At 44.9% G+C, this 23,938-nt stretch overlaps 1 protein-coding gene across 2 annotated transcripts in view; it reads left to right on the forward strand.

The window, feature by feature from the left end:
* The window catches only part of LOC144721230 (sorting nexin-5-like), a 61,066-nt gene extending 37,401 nt beyond the window's left edge, over window positions 1-23,665 (forward strand). The window contains exons 11-14 of one of the 2 annotated variants that reach the window (XM_078598677.1): window positions 6,595-6,681; window positions 15,292-15,381; window positions 20,601-20,666; window positions 23,018-23,665. In XM_078598677.1, coding sequence (XP_078454803.1) covers window positions 6,595-6,681; window positions 15,292-15,381; window positions 20,601-20,666; window positions 23,018-23,152 — 378 coding nt within the window. In that variant the 3' untranslated portion in view covers window positions 23,153-23,665. The remainder of the gene's footprint in view (window positions 1-6,594; window positions 6,682-15,291; window positions 15,382-20,600; window positions 20,667-23,017) is intronic. The other variant, XM_078598678.1, reaches the window with a different exon arrangement.
* Window positions 23,666-23,938: the final 273 nt, after the last annotated feature.

Raw genomic sequence — 23,938 nt, forward strand, 5'->3', positions numbered from 1 at the left:
TAACTGCAGATCAGCGTAAATGTTAAGGCAGTGTTGACGAGTCTAGAAATCTACCATTTGTGCTCCACACCCAATTCGAAAAATTAATGAAACATGACTGCTTTAAGACCAAACAATGTGCATTCAGTATTCCTAAACACCGCACCATATAATGTCGAATACTTGCAAATGTCACCAAATAGCTTTCTGTCAGAATTAATAAATTGATACTTGATATTAAACAGAACGATATTTAAGGTCGTGTGCCTGACATTGAATTGCTCACGTACACTATGAAACCCAATAAGCAAGTTCCCTTGAAAGTAGATGGTGAAGCAGTTCCCAGCCTTCGTAAACAGTGGCGTTATTTAAAATTCCCATCACAGCCAAGTGGGAGTGACACTCGTAAAGTGTGGTACAGTTGCAGTTGTGTAGGAATGTGAATTCTTAATTACATTGCCAGGGGTATGTGGCTTGCATGGGGTGCATGTGCGCCTTTGTATGCAGCGGCTATATTTGAGCACACATTATTATCAATCAGCCTCCATTCAAAGCATTAACAAAAGGCACTATTATTAGATGCTGGCATTAAAAAGAGATGATGCATATGTGGGTGCGCCATCCCGCCTTGGTTCACCTCAGTTGAACCATTTATTTTCCTCGGCATTGAATTTTTTGTAAAATAAAAAAGCCCTTAGGCTTTAATAAAACGATAACAAAGCAACTATTAAAAATAAAAATAGCAACAGCATGTGCATTGCCTCTTCTGGTTGTTATCCTCCTTACACAAAAAACCGAGAGAATAAATAGTTGTATTTACACGCAACACTTTCACTAATGATCCTCACCACTCCATATAGAATCGGTTTGTTTGTTTGTTTGTTTTTAAAAGCGCACGATCGCATTTGTTGTCTATTCAAGGAAGGGTCCACAGAGAGACTCTTTTCAAAGCTCTTTAAAGGAGTTTTAGAGGTAAAATATTTCTAGGATGGCTGCGGAGCACCTGCGCCAAAAGTAAAGTGGAACGTGAAGTGGTCTCAGATTTCTGACTGCAGAGATTATTAACGTACGTGCCCGTCATGGGAACGCACGTCATCGGAACGCACGTCATCGGAACGTACGTCATGGGAACGGAATTGGAAGAAAAAGGCCATGCGGGAGGGTGTAATGGCACAGTTTGGCACGCCAGGTATCATAAATGACGGTCGTATCGCTACGGTTCTTTGCAGTGAGTACAATGTCTTTAAACACAACGGCGCTATACCTCTATAAATAATACAGGGTGCTTAAAAAAATGTTAACACTTGCATGGAACTATCTTTTTAATGTGAAAAAGAATGGATAATACACTGTAACATGATGACAAATGTATTGTTAAAAGCTTTGAAAAGTCAAAGAGTCTCCACTTGTTCGCCATCATTGTCAACGCGTGCCTGGAATCTTCTCCCAGGTGGTCTCCAGAGCCCGGAGGCACATTTCTTGTGGTATTGTTGCAAATTCTCGAAACATTTTTTTGAAGCACGCTGTGTTAATGCCGAGCCGCTTGCGCGTTCCGAGATTCAGCGGTGACCGGGATCCACCTTGCAACTTGCAGACGGAACGGGAAAGGGTTAAACAAACGTAGCCACAACAGCTCCCCGTATGGACAGCATGGCTCACATGCTCAATAATGAAAAAACAATAACAAGCATGATTATTGTCGACAATGCAATTGTTGGTTTGTGTGTTTAAACACCACTGGGTTTCCAATGTGCGTTTTGGCTCAGGGTATTGTTTAAAAAGTTAAATAATAAAAATATCTGAAAAAGTCAATAGGATATATATTTTTTAAAGAAAATAACTTGTTTTTTTATTGCATTCAAGACCAGATCTGGTATCTATTTACGCATCCATAAAATATTGTTTAGAATTAATACACTTATAATGCTTTCTTATTACGGTACAACGTTGCATATCCGACCATTATTTGTCCGCCCTGACCAATTAACCGGCACAATTTGTGCGTGGTGTGTAACGGCCATTTTCTGTTCACCCGATCCTTCCCATTGCGTCAGATTCGTGACGTTTGACTGCATTTTGTGTAAGTAGACTGTATGTTCATACGTTTAATTGTAAATCCAGTGTATGTGCGTGTGCACATGATGTCAAGTCATAGTGTCTCCCTCATGAAAGCATGGAGTGGTGCTCATCTCCATTGGCAGCCCTGAGTTTGTGTACTTTCCACATTCCTATGACAAGGCAGTTTTTTTTTTCCATTGGACAATCAATGCTCATTTTGCACAGAGCATACTTAGTTAAAAAAAAAACATCTCACTCAGCGAATGATACTGACAAAGGGCATATTTATTGTGCATAATGGTGTGCATACCTCCTGTCTCATGCGGCTGTAATTCATCTTTTTCTGACACCTGCCCTGATTTCATTACTCTATCTCCCCTTTGGGCACAGCCCAGAGTGAGTTCACGGATACCCATGTCGTTTGAATCACTTGAAAACCATTATAAATGCATGAAAATTGCTTGAATTTGGAAGTTGAAGAACGTGCGCGCATAAAAGCACTTTAAGATAATTTCTGTGTGGCTCGACTTTGCCCATATTAATCTAGGATAACTTAAAATATATATATATATATTTTGAACATTAAATAAATTATTTGTAGGTGGCTCGGGAGGAGACTAGTAATGTGCACGTCAGGGGCAATACGCCGGTACTGTTGAGATCCCAAAATCACGATCCAGGTAGATAGGTTGTCAACCTACTGCTGTACTGCTGCATGTTATTGCCAATCTCTGTATAATCCATCCAACCTGCCACACAGAGTGATGGATTACAACCGTGGGTCACCATACCAAGAGATTGATGGCTTCTAAAACATTAAATGTCTCTGTGTATATTATATAAAGTATAGTGTACACGATACATACGTACACCCTGCACACCTCCTGGACACACAATATGAGAGTAACACTTTGCAGGAAGTCACCAGTGGTCATCCTACACTTAGAATGGTGACTGCCATGGGAATTTGGAATTCATACCACTGGCTCTGGGGGATATGAACATCGCCCGATTTCTCATTTTCTAAAGCGGAAACTTTGACATGATGTTGGTCTCGTGCAGGAAGTGTTGACAAAAACTAACATGTTTAAGCGCAGAGACTCACGTACGTACATAAATAAATATGAATTTCAGTTGACTAATGTTCTGTTTGAAAAACAGGATCCATGTTATGCAATCAGAAACTTCAATACATCATATCATGCCTATTGATTTGCAGACCCAATGACTAAACCGGTGAGATGAATGGGCATTGTAGGCGGTGTTAATCAGTCTATTTTCTATCAAAACAGCAACCACCGCTAATGCCTGTGCTACTTCTGTGACCAGCACACGCCTCCTCATATCTATGAGACAATTACACATCCCCCAAAATAAATTGTGCAGTGCAGCCTGTACCATATCACAAACACATTGGCTCTGTTCAATATCTCAGTATTGCTGTTACAACAGCATAAGCTGGCTGTAAGCACACCTTATATTAGCTCAGTTCCCATATAAGCTACACATGCTTAGATTGCACTGATGCAGGCGGAAGTCGAATGGAAACTTCTGATACAAGGACACTTCTAATATAAGCACACAAAGCTTGGCTCGATGGGTTGTGCCTATTGCATTGAGCACTGAACATGCTTAGAAAATGTCCATGGTGATGTGGGGGACCAATATCGTGTATCCCATTATCCGGGGGGGGGGGGGTTAGGTGCGATTTTACTGCACTTGTCCTCAGGAGAATAACCCAGGTAGCTGCGTATAATTGGAATAATAGTGTCGCTGATTTATAGGAGTATTCCCAGATTCAACGGCTCCCACGGATAATAGAAGTCGCAGGTAATGGGTAATGAAAAGAGGAGTTCACCTGAAATAGCAACTACACTACCAATCAATGTAACGTATTTAAAACACGAATTAAAGAAAACAATATACAGTGATGCAATAATAGCACAATTTTCAGCAGCAGAGAATTCGACTCAGTTGGAGATTTTGAGTTCAAATCCCGGCCGTGTGTTGACTCAGCTTGTCATCATTCATGGATTGATACAATACGTACCAATTTGTGAAGAGCCAACAACGGTGGTCACCATTGTCCTCTGGAAGCACTGCTGTGTGACTTTACCGAAAGACCCAAAGAGTATGGGAGGGTTGAGTTACTGCCACCGGCTCGAGATCAGTGCCATCCCACGCTTGTCGATGGGGACACACTCTGGCTTTTAGGTACGGCGCAACGAACGGTAACATTGGCCACCTACGATACACAAGGGAGGAGTGGCGGCACAGTGGTTAGCTCACTGCGCCGTGAACCCATTCGTGAAAGTTCGATTCCCAACCCATGGCTAACATTTGTGGCGACTGATGTCTTAAAGGTCCAAACCCCTCCTTCACCAACCCGCACGGACCAGCAGAGTGAATTATGGTTCATCAAACAGGTCCTCATAACTGAAACGGCACAAAGAAGCCTTCATTCAGCAGTGGATTTATAAGCAGCCTGCTACCAACGGACTTCAGGACACCAAATTGCATGATGCAAGGCGACGTATTGCAGAGAGCTTTCATCATCTCGTTCCAGTTGTTACCGGAATGAGAGTGGACGGCTTCGTGGCCACACCGTGACCCTCGGATTAGCAAGCTCGTGGGAAGTGACACGTCGGAAACTAAAAGGCTCGCACAGTCCCAGGTGGGGGAGCAAACAGTCCTCCGTGTGCAACCGTCGAAAGCAAATTGGTCAGCAATAGGACTTCAAAAGAAAACTTAGCAAGAATCACAAGAGTAGCATCTTTGGGTCGTTTTAATTGGCCATCCCCATGACTGACTACGCGCCCGTAATTGATGCATTGTCGCCGCAAAGCCCGCCGCCAATTATTACGCATCACGGTAAATCCCCGCGCGGTGCGCAGAGGGCCGTGAGCGAGTGGCTGCGTGCTGATCTCGGCGTTTATTCAACCTGACCGAGGACGACGGTGTACGTTTTACTCGGACGGTGTCGTTTCCAAGCTCATGATGTCGACGCGCTTGTATTATTCCACTCGAGGCAAAGGACTGGGGGCTGCCACAATGTGCCTGATATAATTTCATCACAATTAGCCTTGGTCAACGCACAGATGCGCAATGGAACATTCAGACTGCAATCTGTATGGCTAAATGGGGATAATTTTTTTGTAGTTAGAACATATAACTATTGTACAATGGGTTCCCACGTGGTGAGAAAGATTATGAATAGTGTATCTAAAATAAATGGATGATCATGACAGAAATTAAGAATATGACTGACATACATTAAATGTTCTAGAAGGGTCAGCCAGCTGGAATTGGCAAATATAATGTTGAGTCTACGCTTGTCACTGTAAAAACTTGAAAACTATATATTGTTATTTTGGTCCTCCAAAAATTATGGCCTGGAGATGTATTGCATTCATTCATTGGGTAGAGTCTGTCGAAAGCCATACATGACTTGAAGTCATCTGCTAAACAATTAAATGTGTTCAATGTCCATTATCAAATATCATGTGACCCAACTGTTTGGGAGGATCTGGCAATCTACAGATGTTTGAGGACCGGTTCGAGACGTTATTTATTAAGGATTGTCTCTCGTATTCACACTCATTGCGGCTCTTGAAATCTTGAGATTTTTTTTTTACCAAATTCGAAAAAGTCTCTCTAATTGTTATTTTGGTTACTAACCCCTGGTCATGGTAAAGCTGATTGGAAGTAGGCAAAGCCCATTACCGAACTCTGTGTGAAATATGTATTAATATCATAGTAACCTAGAAAAACTTTCACTGGCTGGATTCCTGCCTGGCTGGCTGGTGCACGGCCAAGTGCGTGTGCATGTTGGTGACGTCACTGCGGGCAGGCAGGCAGGAGGAAGGATCATGTTTAAGGGATGCTGTTTCTTTTGAATTTGTTTTTGTCTAATAAGTTTGTCACTTACAAATACATTTTACAAATTATTTTCAGCGAAGTTAAGCATATTCCTTCCGAAAGCATACAGCCTTTCAGAATATGCCAGCAATAGCTGCTTTTGAATACCTGTAAATATTGGCCAAACACAAGGACCCAGTGTGGCTAGCAATACACACAATGCACAAGGTCAAGTTCATCTTGGAAAAGCCTAAGGCAGGATCAGATACCATCTTCCACTGATGTTCTGCAGTTGGCGTTGAACCCGGGTTACTGGGATCGCAGCTCAGCGTGCCAACAACTGTGCCACCAGTTTCCCAGACACACACACACATTATTTACGATCAGATGAAAGCCTTTCAGATACAATGTATTTTTTCAGAAACGAAACCTGGGACATGTGAAGAATTTCCTGAAATGACCCCGTCACCTCGGCAAGCCCGACCTCTCTCTCTCTCTCAGCCATGAAGCTACTCAGCAGGCTGCAGGGCCACCTGGGAGCTGCTGCAGGTGCTTTGTTGTCAGGAGCGCCGCGAACGGCTGCCTCGGCAGCGCGCTCCGGTGTTTCAACTGCTGCGCGACCGGCCCGTGCGCTCGAGATGCGAGCAGACGTCGCGGGGATGGCTCCCACATCGTTCCGCTTTGTTCCGCTGTCGCCAGGGTGGGATGGAGGATCTGGTGGCGAGTGAACTCTGGACTCTGGGGCTCCACCTGGAGCACTACGTGCACCACCAGGAGGCCGAGAAGGTGGGTGCAGCACCCGTCAGTGATGACAAGGGGCTCAGCTCTCGTCAAGTTCTTTCTCCAAGTGGCATTGACTTGCTTAGCATGTCCTGTTAACATTATTTATATCAGGGTTTCCTGAACTCCAGTCCACGTGACCCACCACTCTACCATGCTACGTCGTTCCAATGTACTCCAATTCAAATACAAATTAAGTCGCTCCATGCGCCTGATAAGTGTTAATATCACACGTGACGCTCGAAGCAATTCACACTGTCTGCTGCACAGAGAAAACGTGTACTCCACACGCATACCAGGGGCTACATCTGAATCAGCTCTCTATTAACACAGACAGCATTAATTGCGTAGCGTTTATCAATCATCAGGCGCGAGCAGCGTGAAACAACTTAATTTGTATTTGAATGGGAGTAACTGGTAAACGCGGAAAGATGTATTGGCATGGTGGGTCACGTCAACGTGTTTGGGAAACCCTGACACATGTGCCGTGTATAAACTCAATCGGTTAGTTAGACTCCTGTATAGCTTTCTGATGTGCTGTTCAGTTCTACGCACTTGCTTACCAACCGAAAACACAAATACATTAAAGTCCACCTGAGACCCAATAAATGCGTCCTACCATCTCCTGGCCACCTCACAGTCTGCGCTCCCAAAAGCCGTGACACCTGACATGCATTGGTGACGAACTCATCCAAGTAGGGGGGGCAGCCCCTCCTTCCCTTTTGAGATACGACACAATCAGGTGCAATCAGGGTGATGTGGTTGTAGCTCGTGTGCACGGTTATGAAGCCCGCCGAATTATTGGCTCGTTGTATTCGGCTTTCACTTATTAAAGTATATCACCTGGAAAATCCCTTTGAGATGGAAAATCTCATTTGCAAGGATGTTCCAGGGTAGAGGGGCACACACACACACCTACTTCATATGAGGCCAGTGTATTTCGCCTGTATGTGCAGGCATTGAAATCGCACACGTATGCTCTGCATATGGTCAATTACGCGTTAACGTGATTGCAGCATGAGACTCAGAACCTGATTTTTTTTAAATACGTAAACATAATTTGGGGTTCTAGAGTGTCTAAATATTTTGTTTACACAGCAGCTTGGCGAAGTATATTAAAGAGCCCGTTTCAGTATACATACCTGTCAACCCCTTATCAGCGCCTCCCTTATTACAGACAAATTCAGACCTTATTGGTCACCCCGTGCCTCTTATAAATCTCAATGTTCCTCCTACAAAGTCCCATCACAAGGGAGAAACACATACAAATAAGACCAACACAAATGTACCAATATTGAAACGGCTGTATGGGATTGGACCTGAAAACTCCATTTTCTTATACAATAATAGGGGTAAACCGTACAGGTTGACAGGTATGAGTATGGTGCTCAATATGCCCGCAGTGTTCTTGTAATGCTGTTACCGTGACATTACCCATTCACACTACTACATATATGGACTAGCTGCATTCAAAATCACTCCGATAATGAATGCTAAACAATGTAGACATTATTGACAGCCTTGGTGGCATCATTGCTAGTCTTTGTAAGCGTCCTTCATTAACACAAGAGAAGCAGTCATTTGTGGGGTTTTTATCTCCCCCCCCCCGTGTAAGACGGGAAGGGCGGTGAAAAATCCATGCTAATAAGTAGCCACTTCAGGCTAATTACTCGCACATCGATTCCACACAGCTGCACGCGCCGCTTGTTACGCACGCACAGTGCTTTTACGGCATCTTAATTTTAAAGGCCATTAACCAGGTGAGGTGGTGATCACCTCTTGCATTACTACAATTACCCAAGCAAAGTCAAAGCTCTCCCTGTTCCAAGCGAGCAACAGGGCGGCACGCACCTCAGCAGCGTGGCCCTGGGTCAGTGGAGACAACTCCACATTCTCATTACGGGAGCTGGGTTTCTCCATAGAATGCCCACTGTTGAGTTTTCACAATGCCAGAGGCCAAACGCCACAAGCCCAGGGGCCTTTGAGGTGGAAGCCAGTGTCAGGGCCAGTGTCAAGGCCAGTGTCAAGGCCAGTGACAAGGCCAGTCAAGGCCGGTTCCTCTAGGCCAAAGCAAGTGTCTCGGCTGGTGCCTCAAAGCCAAGTCATTGGCCGACGCCGTAACCCTGAGACCACGGTCTAGGGCAGGGGTCGGCAACCAAAATAACAAGAAGAGCCATTTCTTTACAATTCGGTACAAAATTCAGTATTTCAAGAGCCGCAATGCATCTGAGTACATACTGTACTCACGTACATATCGTCAAGAAGCAGCCCGTAAAGAGCCGCATGCGGCTCCGGAGCCGTAGGTTGCCGACCCCTGGTCTAGGGCAAGAGCTAAGACAATGTCCTCGAACCAGCTTCAAGACCCAGGACTTGATGATCCAAGACCATCGCAGAGTAATACTCATGCTATTGACTGTGGAAGAACCATGGGTCAAGTTGGCCATAACTGGCATTTAAACTCGACTAAGTTGAGTTGATCACAGTACCACCCAGCTAGATATTGATTATATTGTACTTTTATTTATTGCCTTTCGTATTGATAACTACAAAGATATCCTACTTCAGAATATGATAGGATCTGGCCCACTGAACTTCTGCAAAAGCTGTCATGAGTCCTGCCGTGCTGAGAATGTGAACAACATCACCCTTCTTCTCAGAAACCTGCTTCCAAGTGAACATGAACAACAAGGTCAGCTCCTTGAAGATACAAACGAATGGACTGCCTCATGGGTTTGTTATTGCCCCCAGCACTCTTCAATATTTACATCAACGACCTACCGACTATAAAGTCACAATTATTTGTCTACGTGGATGACATCTGCATCGCAGTGGCCTGGCCATAGCAGCGGACTACTGCGGCAGATGGCTACGACAGCCAAGCACAATCAAGACCATTTGCAGTGTGCTCCACCTGCGTAACGCCAGAGCCACCTATGACGTCAAAGTGCACCTGAATGGCCAGTTGTTAAAGCACCACCCGAAGCCTGTGTTCCTTGGAGTGACGTTGGATACGAGTCTGACACCGTACCGTCCAGAAGGCAGCCAGCAAGTTGCGCTCGCGGCAGCCCAGCTGGCTAGCTCAACGTGGGGCGCTGGTGTCCCACACCCGTATGGACTCGATCAGCTCACAACAAATTGGTGGACACTTACAGGAGCTGATTGTCACCATGCAATCAGGACAACCCCACTAACGTGGCTGCCAGTACTTTGCAACATATCCCCACCAAAAATCGGTCGCCAAGATACGACAAGGTATATGCGGCACCGGAGTTGCCCCTTCACGTCGATATCTTCAAGCCTCCACCCGTGCGTCTGAAGTCCCGACACCCAGTGTGGGTATTACTACAACCCGAAGACTCGAGTATGCGGGATACCCGCACTGCCTTGGGTGAGGAATGGAGATTTGTGTGCTTAACAAGGACCTCATCGGAGATCCGTCGGTCTAGATGCCTGGCTTCGACCTCCCAAGGTGCCAGTGCGTTTAGTTGAACCGCTTCCGGTGTGACCAGGGGATTTGTGCCGCTTCCGAACATCGATGGGGCGTAGTACGCGACAGCCGCCGCTGCGTGAATGCGGGGAGCAGGAGACCATGGTGCACATCGTCTCCGGCTGTGAAGTCCGTCAGGGTGTGCCGGGCGAACTGGTTGCCCTGCACGTGCTGCAGTAGTTTGGCTGTCACATGGGTCTGTGGCTCTGTGGGATGACGTCAACTCACAGAACATTGACACTTTTTTAAAAATCAATTTTTCTTATGTATCTGGTGCTCTAACAGTGTGAATGTCACACGTGAAATAATTCACTAAATCTTTTTTTTTTTCTAAACTGTTGCGATGAGTGTTTTTTTTTTAGCGAGCAGCTTTCCAGGACAGCATAGCTCATAGGAAGGTGATGAGGCCAGTACAACAACACCAATGCGCATGCTCACACTGCATTTAGTGATAAATTTCGGCCTGAATCAACGAAGGGAAAGTCAAAACTTGGTTTAGGTACCATTTGCTACTGGCATTATACAGTTTGAAGAAGAGAATACAGTTTTATCAGGATCGTAGACCCATTCACTCACCACAGTGCCACTGTTCACCGTTTAAATACACGAAGTGTCAACTTAAGTGCAATGCAATACACGCAGACAAAATGCCAAGTGAAGTGTATTTACATATGTGCGTAGTACATACGTACACACATTCATTCACATGTACGCACGACGTAAGAACATAACGGAATGAAATCGACGGATAGTCTGTTGCTCAATCAAGTGCAAAGAAAGCAGGATCATAAAAAAAGATTTCACCAACATTTATCGGTGCCATATAAAGCTTTAAAGTGTAAATGCACTAAGTTCACTGTAAGATATAATGTGTCTTTGCTACGTGAGTTATGAAACAAATCGAGAGAGATTGAGTGCAAGCTTAAAGATAGCACTATGAATTTGTACTTCATAAATGTATGAATACCAAAAGAAAAGTGAATTTTAGTAAATTAAAATAAGTAAGGCCCACATGCTGGTTTTTATGGATTATTGTGGCTCTGATATATTGAAATGAGATATTGAACATTTTTAATCTTGTGACCGCTCGTGAAATTTATACCCCACTGCTTTCATTGAGGTCTATAATTCTCAGTGCGCTTCCTTAACAATTTAAAGGCACAAAATCACCTTCCTGTTCTCGAAAATTATGCACAGGCTGAAGCAGCTGCATGCCCTCCATCAGCGGGATTGACATCTAAGCCTTTGGACAAGTCAGCCCGTGCATGGCTTCTCATACAACACTTACCACTACTATATGTCCCACACGAGGCAGATTGTGGCCGCTAAGGCCCTTCCCAAAACCCACGAGAGAGATTCTATGTATTTGAGGTACGGGGTTTTTGGTCAATTCACCTGAAATGCGACCACTGTGCACAGCAGGTGATATAGGCGGCTGTGGGACTCCGTGGTCGTGCATAGGGTAGTGCAGCGCAGCACATTGTTCTGTACAGTACTTTCATGTTCCCACAGCTATGATGTCTTCACCTATTCAGATGAACCCGTTTGGTGAAGAAGAGTCCAGTGTGTAATCCCCACGAGCTATTTGATGTGGGGAAGCCCTCATTAAACAGTCGATTGACCAAGTGCTGGCTGGATGCAGACTTGCCTCAACTGCATGGAGTGACATTGCTTCCACGATGCATTTACCAACCCTGCGTTGTGGTCACGTTTCCATTAAATATGAACTCAAACTAGTATGCAATGACAAATGTAAATGTTTCGGAAAGTAATGATACAATCAATGAAAGCAACCGCTCCGAATGCATTGTAAGCGAAGGGATCAATTTTAATACAGCGTTGTTATTCCAATGTATCTGATAACAAATGACTAAAGTGGGATTACACACAGCGATCACCCCCACCGACTGACAGACTAATGAGCCGGTCACTCTTGCAAATAACACTATCGGGCATCTCTCGAGATCTCGCCTGATTAAACAAAATCAGATATACACTGGGAAGGAGCAGTGCGCGCAGCGGTTAAGCGCGTGACACTGCACACACCAGTGACTTGAATTCGATTCCTGGCCACGGCTAGCATCAGTGGCGAGTGATATCCGGACCATTTTTTTGGGGTCCCCCCAACCCACACATGGTGACGTCAAACAAATCCCCGTGACTGACACGACATGAGGACGCCTTCATCCAGCAGCGGATTAACATAAGGCTGAAAGTTATCATTTACATTACTCAAGAATATATCGTCGCAAATGTATTTTAGTCGTTCAGGACAGGGCAGCCTCATCACGTCACTAGAATAGAAACAGGCCCAGCTTTCGTCTCACCTGATGAATTTGCGTGTACAACAGTTGCCCTTTCAGAGTTAAACTCGCATGTGAATGTAAACGATTGTTTAGCATTGCAGAGACAAGCACCCAGGCCTGATAGTTGAACGTAAATAATTAAAACTCAAAATATCACACAATTTTGGGAGTTCATCGATTTTTAAGTAAAAACGATAAAAGTTTTATGTTCTGCACATTGTGCAGTAACTACATTGGTGGAATTGAACAAACCATTTCAATGCTCCCATGAGCAGTGATGGTAGCAGCTGCCACCATTAGTCAGTGTTCTACCTGCATATGCAATGTAACTGTGTGCATGTGTGTGTACGTATTTGGGGAGCGGTAGTGTAGCGGTTATCACGCTGTGCTACGAACCTGGCGGACAAGAGTTCGAATCCCGCTCACGGCCAACCCCTGTGACCATTATCTGAACTGGTCCCGGGCCTACACTAGATCGACTCGGTCTCAAATGAGTACCTGGTGCAGTGTGTAAACATCATCGGCACTGGGGAGACAAAGGCGGCCGGGCATGGTGCTGGCCACCCATCTCGTGTGCCGTGCGGGCCTTCATAGGTGCTAGCAAACAGCACTTGCCCCAACAATCTGTTACAAGCTGTACAGGGGATCTTTGCTACTGGTAGGAACCTCCTGGTTACACCAGCCCACAGGGGATTATTGTGTCCGTCGTGCAGGGAGGGACTGGGTGGGGAGGGAGGGGCTGGGTGGAGAGGGGAGGGTGGGGCTTGGTGGGGAGGGTGGGGAGGGGCTGGGTGGGGAGGGTGGGGAGGGGTTGGGAGGGGTGGGGCTGGGTGGGGCTGGGTGGGGAGGGGTGGGGAGGGGTGGGGAGGGGTGGGGCTGGGTGGGGAGGGGCTGGTCACCCCGTGGTGTGCTTTTAAAACTCAACGTTTAACCTACTCACGCCGGCTTGTGCCCGCCCTCACAGTCGGGCATATTTGCGGAATCCACCACGCCGCCGTTCACCCTGGCCATTGACCGAGCAACCAACGTTCCCACCAGCTCCCTCCGCAGGAATGTGTTTTTTTTTCAACGTATTAAAATTAACGTGTGCATGGACACAAGATCGTGTGAACTCATCTTTAGGTCTTCTTGGTTCTTTTGGTAAAGTCATGTAGACGTGAAATAATAAAATAATACAAAATAAAACAATAACATTCTCACGACGTTTCGATTGCAACACAAGCAATCATCAGGTGTGAAAAGCAAAGCAAGACATTTCACACCTGATGATGATTGCTCGTGTTGCAATCGAAACGTCGTGAGAATTTAATTGTTGTATCTTTTTTATTGATATTTTTTCCTTCGATGTGACTTTACCGAAAGAACCAAGAATATGAATCCCTGCAGTCACGAAAGCTTTAAAACAAAATTTCATCTTTACGTGTTCGTGTGGGGAGCGACAGCCAGGATTCGATTCTCAGCCATGGATAACATCAGTGACCAACGGGTATCAGAAGTAGCCCCAGACCTTCCCTGGGTTCACAGCAGAGGTGTGGACTCAAGTCATGTGACTTGGACTCGAGTCAGACTCGAGTCATGAATTTGATGACTTGCGACTCGACTTGGACTTGCATAACAATGACTTTGTCCCACCTATGAGATGTGGACTCGAGTCATGTGACTTGGACTCGAGTCAGACTCGAGTCATGAATTTGATGACTTGCGACTCGACTTGGACTTGCATAACAATGACTTTGTCCCACCTCTGGTTCACAGCATTAAATGAGTACCTGGTGCTGTATGTAAATATCAGCCCTGAGCTTACAGCCCCCTTGTGCAATGTTCTGGCCATAAGAGGTGGTCACAAACAGCATTACCACAAAAATGTATGTGGTCACATGCAGAATCTTGTCTTCACGTGTACATTTAGCAGTGACAGTGGCATAGTAAATAAAACACTGCCCAAACACCTTGGCAACGTCGTTTCAATATTTGTGTGGATGTGCACTTGAATGTATCCGTGAACATGGATTCACACGCTCATACGCACATAAAGGAAGTCCTCCCTACACCATTTCTGACATGGCGGTTGTTTGACTGTACTTCACCACGCTGGTGGTGTGGGGGGGGGACTCAGGACAGGTTCAAACATCACTCACCACAGATCTTATTCAAGGTTGTAAATTCCATCGAAGGGTCATTGGGTTCATGAGACGGTGCGACGAGCCGCTGTGCAACTGTTCCCCACCCGACATGAATATGATTGAGGTTTATTAATAACCAGGTCAGAGTCCACGTTGAGACGCAAGATAAACAAGAACATGACACAACCGTCAGGGCAAGGAAGACAATGTTTTCACACTATTATCTGGGCAAGTAGTTGCACGCGCACGTGAATGCTGTCTGTGCATGCGGTGGTGGCAAAGCGGAGGTGGAGCGGTTAGCGAACCGCACTTCGAATCCGGCGACCCGAGTTCAACTTGTTTTGGGCCTCCCCTAGGTCTTAAAATGAGTACCTGGTGCGGTGTGTAAACATCAACATCGGGGAAACAAAGGTGGGCGGGTCTGCTGTTGGCCTCTCACCCCCTCGTGTATCGTGCCAACTCTAATAGGTGCTCACTAATAGCAGTTGCCCCAACGGTCTCTGAAAGCGAGACGGGGAATATATGTCTTAGTGTGCGAGGACGTGACCGTTTGTGTCCATCTATGTGTACGTGAGTGCGTGTGTCTGTTCGCGTGTGAGCTTGTGCATTCGTGTGTGCGTGAACATTCACACGTGTGTGAGCGCACGTGTGTCAATGCGCGCGCGTGTCAATGCGCTCGTGTCCTGTGCTCATCTCACAGGAGATGCTGTTCAGGAGGACATGCCGGCTCATTGACGTTGAGAACGCTTCACGTGCGCTCGACAAGGCCAAGCCAGCCAAGAAGCCACCCGTGAGTGCCCATCCCCATACACGCACATTGCATCGCCAAGGCCAAGTGATATACGTGAATAATAATAGTACTAATTCACAACCCTTTCACAATTCTCTGCTGGATGAAGGCCTCCCCACGCTATGTCAGTCAAGGGGTCCAGGATTAGTTCAGATATCATTTTCCACAGATGTTAGCTGTGGTTGGGAAACTCATGTTTATCTACGCCGAAGACAGAATTACATGCCGAGGTCTTGAATGATTTCTTTTTTCATTCCTGTTGCTCTATGCGCCGGTACCGTTCCCGTTCTGCTGTAATGTGCACTGATGCCTATTTTATTGAGGGCGATATTGGCACGTAAACTAAAGACTGATTGATTGGGCATGTATAGTCTCACTATTACAATGCTCTATTGAGCAACTGCGGTGCTTAACGCCATTAGCAGGCCTAAGACAGTGTTAAAATTCCACATTCTTAAGGCCGAGATAATTTTCCTCTGAACAACTACCGTGGAAAGCTTCCCCATGTAGTGGAGTCTCAATAAGTACGAACTGCTGTGACATGTGGATCAGAAATATGGACACAGACGAAGAAGATGAAACAAAAGCTCAAGTTGAACAGATGCATGCTTGGGTATTACACTGAGGAACAGAATGAGGAACACATCGATCAAAGAAAAAACACAAACCGCAACGGTTGAGTGATCAAATCAGCTCTTGCCTCTACATTGTAGGCCAGTGAGAGATGGTGACAGTTTGGGGAGGCCTTCATCCAGCAGTATTTGTCCAATGTTGATGGTATAGTTTCATAAAAAGTGTGAATTTTACCGACCCAGAATGAAACTGATGACGATGTTGATGAGTATTCTTTTTTTACAGTGAGGACTTTGAAAGATGATCTTTTACTGATCATACTTATCTAGGAATGCCCTCTTTATTAGATAACTTTAAACCTATGTCTACAATAGGTTTGCTGATCGACTGTAACTAGGATTTGAGTTAAGAACTCTGTAAATATAGGAAAATGAACGTTTATCTTGGCATGACAAGTAAACTATTTATACGTGCACTCACAAGCACACGCCAAAGGATATTTCTAAAAAAACTGAACACAATCTTGTTATGTTTTTCAATCTCTGTGTGTCGGCAATATTAGAATTGTTTATAAATCCCATACGATCAAGAATAATCTCGGGAGACACGCTGCAGCACATCCCCAAGATAAGACCCCACGCTTTTATTTTAAGTGGAACAGATTATAGACATTAAACCCTTGATTTCAGACCAGATGGGCTGTAGAAATGGATGACGATAGCCGAATTTCCAACACATAACCTTTTGTCCACTGCTTGCTGAAAATGTGTTTCCCTGCCGCGTGAACACAAACTCAGGGCAGCCTTGCTTTGCCAAAGAGCCTTTGTCTGGCCATCCAAGCGCCCAACTATTGGGAATATGCGAGATGCAAGCAGCATAAATTCAATGGGGGGGGGGGGGGTCCTAGATCCCTAGCGACGGTACAAATTGGTGGGGCAGGTTTCCTGTCTCTTGGGAAGAATATGAAGAGAAGAAAAGTGTGTACACCGGCGTGCAGTTTTATCTTCACACCACTTGCAGGGTGTCTCATTTCGCTGTGCTGCCCCAGGTTTTCGTGAGATGCACGAGTGGTGTTTGTGCCATAGATTACCTTGCCATTTTCATTTTCCACAAAAAGCCCTTGTCATTATTATGTGTACGTTTTCAATTTGTTTGTTTATAATTGGTCATGCTGTAGAATGCAAAAATTGCCTGGATTGAGGCCAATCAGCCAGAGGCATGCATATTAAACATTGAGCAATCGGGTTGGGATATAATGAGCATCATTTTTTTTGCTTTGAGTGCACATGCGCAACAAAGACAAAGACCCCCATATAGCCTTTGCAGACGGTTGGGGTGGCCAGCACCACGCCATGTCGCCTTTTACTCCCCAGTGGCGATGTTTACACACTACACCAGGTACTCATTTGAGGCTGAGTCGATCTAGGGGAGGCTCATGACCAGTTCGCATATTCGTCACCGATGTTGGCCGTGAGCGGGAATCGAACTCGGGCCGCCGGGTTCGTAGCGCAGTGCACTAACCACTACACGCGCAACACACAACAACAACAACCGCCATTCGCCACTAAGTGGCGGTGACGTCACCACGACGTGTGGCGCAACAAACGCACACAGACACACAAACATGGGGCAAGTGCTCTGTGAGAGAGTTCACCTCACGGTCTGCACCACAAACAAGTGAATCAGGAGGTGACACCACGCATCTCCAGCCCAACTCTGTCTAATTACCATTGCCAACAGTGCCATGGTGAGATACTCATTGGCCACTCGTGCTCTGCACGAATAAAATTATATAATTAAACCTGTGTGGCTGCTAACATGATGCAATGTTTCAAGTGTCATGTTTATTTTGGTTAACCAGATGAGAGCCAAAATACCGCCATGGTCTCATTTTGGAAAGACTGACCTGGGGCATTCGTCTGCCAGTAGGAGGCGATGATGCTATAATCCACGTTGAGTCATTCACTACCCTGTCACCCCCCCCCCCCAAAGGTACAGTACACATATGTATCTCACGTGAATATATATGTGCATACAATTAGAATGCATTTCATTCCTAAGTCATGATCGATTGGAATTAAATTGCATTCCACTTTCTATTGAAGACCCAGTGCTGAATTTAACGTGACAACAACAGCTGCTACAGGTCATCAGCTGTGGGTCCAGAGGGTGCATGCTTATATGAAGCATTGCCAAACCCTCAACCCTCCCCATAACAAGTCACAAATTGGACAATTCTGCCGAAGCATACTCTGGCGTGGCATGCTCCACTTTCCACAACGGGTGCCCATTCAATCATCAAACCTGGGACTGACGATCAGGCACCCGCGAGCCCCTAACTCCCACGGGCGTCACAGTCCCACGTGTCCCTGTAAACACAAACCGTGAGTGAAAGTCTGCCACCCTGCCGGCATGGTTATGTATTGAGCGCAGTTCTATGGAACAGCACAATTGAACTGAAATCAACCAAGTTCATTGGTGTGGTGTGTCGCAGTCAGGGAAAGCAAAATTTGAATCATAATATTTATACTGGAGGAATCTGATGAGCTATGAAGCTCTTTTTCACAGATGGACAGTCGAGGATGGTCAGAAAGTTACAACAAACAATACAAAAAAACACGATAGAAATGCAAATTATAGGAAAGGTAGGCAAATAAATAAAAAAATATGCTAACAATTTTTACCAGGTAAAGCCCACTGACCTATTAGCTTCATTTTCAGAAGCGATCTGGCCACAAATGATAGCTCAACGAAATGGCATATCACGTGTAAATTTATAGCGGTAAAATTATATAATGGCATATTTCTAAATGGGGAGGGTAAAAAACCGGAGGACACAGAGAAAAAATCCACGCAACCACGCGGAGAACACGCAAACTCCAAATATACAGGTGTCGGGGATGGGATCGAACCCACGACCTTCTGCATACCAGCCGAGCAAGATAACATTATAATGCGACGAAAGTTAAGCAAATGGCGCCTGGTTTCATATGAGTCCGAGACAACATTTAATGAATACTCTGTGATGCTGCACCCTGAAGTGGCCTGCAAGCTTTACGCTACCCTTTGCATATTTCCAGAGTGAAACATTTGGACAGCGCTAGTGCACATTTTAGCATTCCTCCTAACGTTTCAAACGAGGCTCCCAATGCAACCCGCACGGGGATGTTTATCCCACACCATTATAGCACGGTTGGCTACGTACGGTGCGAAAGAATGTCAACATACATACATAGATTGCCCATTTAAGGAATGTGACTTTAAACTTAATCATAATCATCTGAAACATATCATAGTGAGCATTATCTATGGTAAAATGGCGAATCCTTGTATATGTACAGTTGGTTGTGATTCCTGCCCATACACACCAGTGGCAAAATATATCTAGCTAAAATTAGCACTTGGTGCGGTGTTAAAACATTCGCAATGGGGAGACAAAGGCAGACAAATGGTTAAGACCCAACTATCACAGAACATGCGCTGCTGACCTAAATAGATGCCCATGAACTACACTTGCCCCATCAGTCGACACAGTGTAGATGTATGTGTGTGTTCGTGTGTGTACGTGTGCCTCTGTGGGGGGCAGTGACACAGTGGTAAGCACCCTGCGCTATGAACCCAGCGACCTGAGTGAGATTCCTGCTCACGGCCAACACAAGTGACGATTTTCTGAACCGGTCTTAGGTCTCCCGAAATTCGTCTCGGCCTCGAATGAGTACTTGGTGCGGTGTGTAGACATCGCCGCTGGGGAGACAAAGGCGGCCGGGCGTGGTGCTGTGCCGTGCCAGCCTTCATAGATGCTCACTAACAGCACTTGCCCCAACAGTTTGTATGGCTATGGGAGTGTGGTCTTGTCTTTGTATATATATGCATGTCTGTGTAGGTAGTAGTTACTTGCAAACAGCACTTGTCTGCAAATGGGGATCTTCATCATTGCGAGTGTGTGTGTGCTACCAATGATGTGTGTGTGTGCTACCAACGATTGTGTGTGTGCTAACAACGGTGTGTGTGTGCTACCAATGATGTGTGTGTGTGCTACCAAGGATGTGTGTGTGTGTGCTACCAACGATCTGTGTGTGTGTGCTACCGACGATGTGTGTGTGTGTGTGCTACCAAGGATGTGTGTGTGTGTGTTACCAACGATGTGTGTGTGTGTGCTACCAACGATGTGTGTGTGCTACCAACGGTGTGTGTGCGTATGCTACCAACGATTGTCTGTGCACGCTTGTGTCTGTCTACACGTATCCCTAGAACTTGCTCTTGGTACCAACCGTACCAACACCCTATGTGCAGTGCTTGGCGGTAGTACATGCTTGATAGCAGCACTTGTGCTTACGTTCGCTCTCGGGCTAAATGGGAAATCTTTGTGTGTGTCCTGCATCATCTGCGTGCGTGCACGTGTGTGTGCTTGGGTGCGCGCGCCTGTCCAATGCTTGCTCAATACATCTTGCAAAGAGCGCGCGTTTCGCAAGGTAACATCTCACTTTCATTGGATCCTGTGGCTGTTGCAGAAGCAGCAGTAGTTTTCCAGAGCGCCGTGACTGCATTAGGCATGAATCATTATATATATGTACACACCTTTTCCCATTATGCCGTCACAGAGCCAAAAACATTTTTATGCGATCCCATTGCCTTATGCTTCGCAGGCAGAGGAGGTGAAAAAAGAGGCTGAAAAGGCACTCGAGGAGATAACGGCGACAGCCAGGAGCGAGGTATTGGCACGCGTTTGAGCTTTTAATATTCTCATTTATGCACTGGTACCAGGGCAATGTGAATAGATTAAATCTGTAATGGCTTTACTCAACGACACAACACAACATTTTCAACAATAACAAATAATGCGTTTTCGTTTTTCTCAACCCCCCCCTCCTCCGCCACAGTAACTTTGGAAAGCCATAGGAGCTCATAAAGAGCAGGCATTCTTTCATTAAAATTCTAAAGGATACCAAGATAAAGTGTAGTAATTTCTCAAAGGTCGTTTGTTGCGGTAGAAATCGTCAAACCTGTTTTTGTGTATATTTGTGAAAACATCAGAGTGGCAGCACAGTGGTAATAATTGCGCCTCGCAGCAAGAAGAGCCTCAGTTCGATTCACGAATCAGGCACCTTTTTGCGTGGAGTTTGTATGTTCCTCCCTCTGTTCCGCATGGGTTTCCTCAGGGTTCTCCGGATTCCTCCCATAGATACAAAATAAAAGAATAAAATGTAACCGTTATTTGTTCAAACATCCCAATGCTGAAAACGTGGTCGGACCCTCCTGCAACAAAAAATACCGTGAGTCTTAGTGAGGCTTATCTGAGTCCAACAAGCAAAATAATAACACTCATCAGTATGCAAAAGTAGTATTTGTGTGAAGTATACTCTCTTGAAATTAAAATTAATTTTTACAAATTTTGAAATTAAAATTAATTTTAATAAATTTTATTTTCATTTTTTACCTACGTGACTTTACCAAAAGAACTAAGAGTATGAATTCTTGCAGTCACGAAAGCTTCAAATCTAGAATTTGTGTGAAGCTTGATTTGAAGCTTTCGTGACTGCAGGAAACCATACTTTTTGGTTTTTCGGTAAAGTCACCACTGCAGATAGGCAGAATAACTCAAAATACTGACACTGTAATAGTCATTTATTACTCAGGAATACCTCACGGGAGTCCACAAGTTTAATTTGAAGGACGTACTCGGAGGCTTCGCCAATTTCTTATTGAATGTTTCAGTATGCGTCACGACACAAGAATTCCCAGAGAAACCCATGCATATGTGACGGGATAACACTCAAAATCTGCAAAGCTTTGTAATTAGTTAATTGCTGTACTGTAACCTTATAAAGGCCATACTCTTAGGTTTTTTCGGTAAAGTCACGTAGGTACAAAATAATAAAAATAAAATTATAATAAATGAAAATAATTTAGGTAAAGAATGATTTATTTTCATGTATTATTATTATTATTTTTTACCTACGTGACTTTACCGAAAAACCTAAGAGTATGATTCCTTGCAGTCACGAAAGCTTCAAATCTAGAACTTATAAAGGCCGCCACGTAGCCCCGCTGGTGGCTGTCTTATGGTGATCTCTGCATAATTAACCAACTCGACTCGTAAGGGTTAGCTCAAATTCGTGGAGTACCACTTAAAATACGATCAGAATCTTGATTTACACTGGAGTATTGCAATGAGCTATAAAGCTATTTTTCACAGATGTCCAGATTACTAAACTTTAGCAACATTATGGGGATGTTGTCAAAGTGGTGGCATGGTGAGCGCACTGGATTTGCAATGAAGGTCGCTGGTTCAATCTCCTAGGCCTACAGTTGAACCACGTGATCATAACAGCCCCCCCCCCAACCTCTGTCTACCCAGACATATAAATGGGCACTCTACAGACAGTTATAGTGGTGGAGTACATTTGTGGTGGAGTAAATGTGGTTCCCCCAGCTCTTCCAGGATGTTTGGCCAGAGCGTGGAAAGTAAGCCCAAATATAAATAGCGGAGCTCTCGAGAGCTTCCTGAAGTTCTTCCGCCAGCGGTGGCATGAACAAGGCATTTTACGGTTGTTTCTTTACCTTTTACGAGCATTGTATGCTTGGCTCTGTGGTAATAATGCTTGAGTCAGAACCAAACTGTTGCAAGTTCAATCCCTTATCAGGGGTTGATTTGAAATATCCTATAATCCCTCTAAGGTCAACAAAATGAATACTGCTTTGTAGGATGTCCACAGTGGTTGCATTATGGAACCAACTGTTCCCTGGCATATGGATGTGGAATTTTCACCACTGATTAAGAGCCTCTATCACAGATGAGCATTGTGCAATGCTCATTTAACACTTTTAATATTGATTACGGGACCATGGAATATGTTTTCAAATGTAATCTGGCATTTGTTAATGTGATGGCATTAATGTGATTTCAGTCTCTGCTCCAAAAAGGAAATGGCCAAACATCCCAAGCAGGATCCCCTTGAGAAAGAGTCTTGAGACTCAATGGCTGTCAAACTGTGGTGTGCAGGAGCGCGGGATGATTGATAATTAATTGAGCAACGCTGTGTGTGTGCTTGTCGTGGCTTAGATCGACGCGTACCGGAGCCACAGAGGAGCGGCCGGCCTAGATGCGCTCTCCAGTTTTGCGAAAGCACAGGCCAAGGTGGCCAAAGACGTCCTGGGGACCTTCCAGGAAGAGCTGGAACGGTTCAGGAAACTCTGAGAACCACCCGCTTCAAGAAGCTCTCGCCGGGCAATCATCGGACAATCCGTCATTAACTTCGCTATTCAGAAGCACCAAAGAAGATATAAAAACACGCATATATATATTTTAAAAAATCCACTTCTCAATTGGCGGTGCAGTCATTAAGTTTCCAGCGATTACAAATGCAGGCCTGATTGATTAAGGCTCGTCAAGGTGTTTCATCAGTGAGGACTATTGTTCACGCGTTTATGCCGACACACGGATTAATTATGCCGCATTTATGCAGCCAATAATGTGAGTGTCTTCGTGTTTCACAAATTTCACGCAATTATTCCTTCTCTCACTTCATAATTTCTGAATAATGTATTTTGGTCTTTCTGAAATGACCTTCACAATGTCAATGTTTAATGCGCTTGTACAACATTTTTTTTATTGGAATCGAAGCAAGTTTTAAGCAATGGAGTTTTAGTTTTTCCCCACCAAGAAGTTACGTAAAATATGCACTACAATTAAAGAGTCCTCAAATCTGTATATTTAAAAAGTGGAAATGCATTTTTGTTCCATAATCATTGGCCATAAATCAATATTGTTTACAGCCCTGAGCCAGTAGTGGAAATCCAAAATACAACTACTCACTATTGTCTTCCTACAAAGGGGTACCTATTTTAGAGAGACCCAGAACGATGAATGGCTGTGCCTTCCCCTAACTGGGGTTTGAATTCACACTTCCAACTTATAAGCCGTCCACTTTAATCGCAGCACCACCTGGCTGAATCACAATGGATACTGTGTGCATTATAGTAA

Source organism: Lampetra planeri, chromosome 11 (assembly GCF_965212315.1).
Source record: "Lampetra planeri chromosome 11, kcLamPlan1.2.h2, whole genome shotgun sequence".
NCBI classification, from domain to species: Eukaryota; Metazoa; Chordata; class Hyperoartia; order Petromyzontiformes; family Petromyzontidae; genus Lampetra; species Lampetra planeri.